Genomic DNA, 5,495 nt, shown 5'->3' on the forward strand with positions numbered 1-5,495 from the left:
AAGACCAACCCTCTTGTGGTTGGCCTAGCTCTATTCCTTAGATGTCTCCTCAGGGTTGGCTAACTTCCATATTCAGCATCTTGAGGATTATCCAATCCGATCACTCAACTCTGCTTCAGCCAACTCTGGGACCATGCTTGATGCCGACCTCAAGGGTCGGTTTGTAGCGTACCGCTCCTTTGTCGTCTGGCCTTGCCTTGCTACTCTATGGTCCCTTTGCGTACGCCCCAACCCAACACCAGAGATCAGGTCGGCTCTTTAGCAATTCATTGGGTATGGTGGTTCCATCCATCGAACTACTTTCGATCGATTGCTCCAGATCAGACTTGAACTTGTCATTAATTGTCATTTGGACCTGACCTCAGTTGTCACGTGTTCTTCCCTGATTGGTTGGTAACATTTTGGTTCAACAATGACCAAGTTTCCATAGTTGCTTTCTTTGTCATGAATGCCATGGCTGATTATATTGCGTTGCTTGGCGGAGATTGGATACACACGAATAGTTGCATTCCATCATCCCTTCACCAAGTTCTAGTGTTCTGGACCGATGGAGGAAAAGTAGTAAGACAAGCCGACAAAACTACAAGTACAAAGAGGGGAGGTGAGAGGGGGAAAGCATCCCTTTTATGGTACAAATGTGACCAGGAGAGTCGAACCCAGATTTGGATCCTCTGCTGCCACCTGCCCATACGGCCGACGTGCAGCCTCACACAGATAGGGGCAAAAATGATTGCCCAACCCACTGCCCGAGGAGCCTACCCGGGTTGGGTCCACGTACGCCCTGCTTGTGTGAGGCTGCACGTTGGCCGCACAGGCAGGCAGCAGGAGAGGATCCAAATTAGTCAAACCAATGACCTCTTGGGCGACAAGCACTTCAACTTGCAAGCCTCCAACCAATCGAGCATGCTGCTGTTCACACAATTCAGGGAGGTCCGCATCCGGATTACTAAACAAAGTGAAAGTACTTTTACACGGGAGATTAATCTCCCCATCGGCTGAGGTGTTTATCATTTATTGATAGACATTTTTGCTTATTCATGGGCCGCTCACATAAGTTGGTGGGCGTTTTGCGTTAATTCTTCAGAGATCCAGGTGGGGTTTACTGATGTTTATCTTCACGAGTTCAACTTTTTCTTTATTCAAAATTTGGGTGAACTTTTAATGTTTCAGGTCTATAAATGTGAACTTATCAAGTCTCATTCCACATCCATATGAAACAACTTCATCCTCACTAAATTCAATCTCTCGTTCACAGTCACTCATTCATTCCTTCATGGAACTCTTGATGATGGCCGCGTTGGTTCTTGCGATTCCATTAATAATGTCCTGCCTCGTCAAGCTGGTGAATCAATGGAAAAAGCAAAGCAGCTGCTACATACTCCACTACGAGTGCTTCAAGCCCTCCGACGATAGGAAGTTTGACACAGAAATTGCCGACAAATACATAATGCGAAACAAGAACCTGGGCATCCACGAATTAAAGTTCTTGCTGCGATCCATCGTCAACTGTGGCATTGGCGAAGAGACTTACATACCCAAAAAAGTCATCTTGGGTGGAGAAGAATCTCTTAGTCTCCTGGATGGCATCTCCGAGCTGGATGAATTCTTCTACGATACCCTCGACAAACTCTTCCACCAGACTGGAGTTTCTCCGTCGGAGATCGACATACTCGTCGTGAATGTATCAATGTTTTCGACAGAACCCTCCCTGGCCGCAAGGATAATCAACAGATACAAGATGAGAGAAGACATTAAAGTGTTTAATCTCTCAGGGATGGGCTGTAGTGCAAGCCTCATCTCCATTGACATCGTCCAGAACGTCTTCAAGTCTTACAAGAAAGCGTTTGCTGTTGTGGTAGCGTCAGAGTCGATCGGTCCGAACTGGTATTCCGGCAACGACAAGTCCATGATGCTCGTCAATTGTCTGTTCCGGTGTGGTGGATGCTCTATACTGTTAACAAACAACCCAACTCTCCGGCACCGGGCCATGTTCCGGCTCAAGGGCCTTGTGCGAACCCACCTAGGTGCCAGCGACGAAGCCCACGAGTGTGCAGTTCAGAAGGAAGACGAACAAGGGCTACGCGGGTTTCACCTGAGCCGAAATTTGCCCAGGGCTGCCACCCGAGCTTTGTCTGAGAACCTCAGAGAGTTAGCCCCCAAGATTCTACCACTAAAGGAGCTTCTCCGTTACATCATCGTGTCATGGCTGATCCGACAGCCATCCCCTCCTTTGCCTGACTCTTCCAAAAGCACAGGAGGAGGAGGAAACAATAGAACCGGTCCGACTGTGAGATTTAAAACCGGTGTTGACCATTTTTGTCTACACACAGGCGGAAAAGCGGTTATCAACAGCGTTGGGAAGAGTCTTGAGCTGACGGAGTATGATTTGGAGCCGGCGAGGATGACGCTTCATCGGTTTGGAAACACGTCGGCCAGTAGCCCGTGGTATGTACTGGGCTACATGGAGGCAAAGAGAAGGCTTAAGAAAGGTGATAAGGTGCTGATGATAACCTTTGGTGCAGGTTTCAAGTGTAGTAGCTGTCTGTGGGAGGTAATGAGAGATTTGAAAGATGACAATGTGTGGAGAGACTGTATTGATAGGTATCCTCCAAAAGACCTAGTAAACCCTTTCATGGAGAAGTTTAGTTGGGTCATGGACGAGAACCCTGAAAACTTCTCTCGGGATTGAACAAATACATTGTTCTTGCTATTGCTTGAACAAATATAGATTTGTGGCTAGTTGGGTGGCTATTTGTCTTTCCTTCAGTCTTATCCTCTAAAAACCTATTGCTTGCTTGAACCTTAAGTGTGTACTGGTTAAGATGTAAACTATGTTGCATATGTGTTCGTCAAACCCGGTTTAATAATAAAATGTTTATTTCTTTTTACGCATGCCATGTATATTTTATTGGGCTTGTAAGTTGTTCCATGGGATTTTCACCCAAAACGGTTCTCGGCTAGGGACTGAATCAGACATTCCGTTCATATGGTCGTCAAATTGTATTTTACCATAAATGAGTTTTCATTGCATAAATGTGCAAGTTATCTGAGGATGAGATTTGTACCCATCAGTTGACCTTTGACCTGAGAGATCTTATTCATTGCTATTGACGTATATAGAGTTCCAAGCATATGGAAACTCTATATACGATTCTAGTGTTTATTTTAGATAGGCTTTCTTTCCTATTATTTTCATTATCACATGTACACAATCCACATTATCACATGTGGAAAATCTGCTCATTCCTTCTAGGGTTATATACCCTTCCTCTTGTATATATACATTAAGATCATCAATGAAAATACACTGAGAATTCTCAGCTCTAATATGGAATCATCCGCCGCTACTCCAACAAGTTAGCGGTCCAGGTCTCCTTCTATTGCCACTTCTTCTCTGATGGGCAACGGCCATGAAATCATCAATCCCACCCCTACTGTGCCTGCGCCTGGTACTCCTTTCCCTCAGGCGCATCACTATATCTCTATCAAACTCACATCCAATAACTATCTGTTTTAGTAGACACATGTTGAACCTATTCTGTTGCCACAAAATTTGTCTGGTACTTTGATGGCATTGTTCCAGGTTCATCCGATGCACTTGCTGTTGCAAATTGGCGTTGTCAGGATGCGATGATCTAAAGTCTATTAATCGAATGATCTCTAAGGAGGTCTTCCCGCTCATCCTCGGCAAGAAATCTGGGATGCCCTCTCCACTTCTTTCTCATCCCCTTTTGAGAGTCACCTAATGTCTCTCACTATGGCACTTCAAGACCTTTCTCAAAAACTGGATAAGACTATGTCATATTAGCAGAAAGTAGACGACCTGCTCATATGTTCACTAGTCGGTAAATTGATGGAAAACTTTCGAAAGCCATAACTTTGCGGCTGTTAGTTTGTTCGGATGGTACGACAACTCTTTTTGGGTCTACTTTATGATATCTATGAGATGGAATTGGCCTGGGTTGCATATTTGGACTGTATTCGAAAATGAAAATGAATTTAAATGTAAAAACTTTCGGAATCCATAACTTTGCGCTTGGATGTCGGATTTCGACGAATTATATATATTTTTTGTTTTGGGGTAGCTCGTCGCGAGGAAGTCACTTATGTGATTGCGAGGTAGCACATGCTTTAATTTCATTAATATATTCTATCTAAAAAGTTTCATCCCATTTTGGCAGTGTTTGGCCCTTAAACTTGCTACAAAGGAAAAATAATCACTTGTGTAATCGCCCTTTTAAAAAATTTTCAAGAGCCGATTTCAGAGATCCGACCATCAGATTTTGATGATCCAGAAACTGTCAGAAAAGAGTTCTAGATTTACTATCTATGAATGCAAAGACCACAGCAATAATTTGCGACAACATAGTTAAATCTTCGCTCGAAGCTAGCAGAGCCCATAGAACATAGGTTTGATGAAATGAGGGCAAAATTTTTTTTGTTTCGCAATAAATCTTAGGACATGCATTAATATCATGAAAAATATGCTATCCGAATAGTTTTAAGGATAAAATCGTCACCTGTATACTTAAATACAAAATTTCAGTCTCGGATTCCATTTGTAGCCCTTTCAAACGATAGCATGAAATAGACGACCTACTCATATGTTCACTAGTTTGTAAATTGTTGGGAAACTTCTAGACGCCATAACTTTGTGGTAGTTAGTCGGTTCGAATGGTACGACCACTTGTTTTGGGTCTAATTTTTGAGATCTACGAGATGGAATCGGCCCCTGTTGCATATTTGTACTGTATTGGAATATGAAAATGTATTCAGATGTAAAAACATTTGGAGGCCAAAACTTTGCGATTAGAAGTCGGATTATGACGAATTTTTTTTAGGTAGCTCGTCACGAGGAAGGCACTTGTGTGATCGCGAGGTAGGACATGCTTTAATATCATGAATATATGCTATTTGAAAAGTTTTATAACATTCTGGTAGTGTTTGGGCCTGAAACTTGCTACAAAGGAAAAATAGTCCCTTGTGTGATCGCCTTTTTTCAAAATTTTTCCGGAGCCGATTTCAAAGATCTGACCATTAGATTTTGATGATCCACAAACTGTTAGAAAATAGTTTTAGATTTATTGTCTAAGGATCCAAAGACCACCGCAATAACTTCCGACAACATAATTAAATCTTTGCTCGAAGCTAGCAAGGCCCATAGAACATGGGTTTGATGAAATGAGGCCAAAAAATATTTACTCTGGCAACAAATCTTAGGACATGCATTAATATAATGAAAAATATGCTTTCTGAAAACTTTCAAGGTGTAGACGCTGAATTTTATCACCACCCCCAGCAATGACGACAACTGGACATGAATGACTGGCAGTATTCCTCACGGACATTCCCCTCTCTTTCAAAGCCTAGAAATACCCAGAAAAACCTAAGAACCTTGCAAAACCGAAATTGACTCAAGGACTTGACCCCTTCAAAGCTTGCACCACACATCCCATGGTCACACTGCCCAAAAAAGAAACCCATATCTCTGTAAG

At 42.8% G+C, this 5,495-nt stretch overlaps 1 protein-coding gene across 1 annotated transcript; it reads left to right on the plus strand.

Moving 5' to 3' along the window:
• Positions 1–1,257: 1,257 nt before the first annotated feature.
• Positions 1,258–2,705, plus strand: LOC122651917 (3-ketoacyl-CoA synthase 12-like). The gene has a single exon (XM_043845485.1). It carries the CDS (start codon positions 1,274–1,276, stop codon positions 2,687–2,689), a length of 1,416 nt encoding a protein of 471 aa, XP_043701420.1. The 5' UTR covers positions 1,258–1,273; the 3' UTR covers positions 2,690–2,705.
• The last annotated feature ends 2,790 nt before the right edge of the window (positions 2,706–5,495 follow it).

This window comes from Telopea speciosissima, chromosome 2 (assembly GCF_018873765.1).
Source record: "Telopea speciosissima isolate NSW1024214 ecotype Mountain lineage chromosome 2, Tspe_v1, whole genome shotgun sequence".
NCBI lineage: Eukaryota > Viridiplantae > Streptophyta > Magnoliopsida > Proteales > Proteaceae > Telopea > Telopea speciosissima.

Excerpts from the sequence above, each read along its gene's own strand:
- LOC122651917 (XM_043845485.1), top strand. The coding sequence starts at position 1,274 with ATGGAACTCTTGATGATGGCCGCGTTGGTTCTTGCGATTCCATTAATA.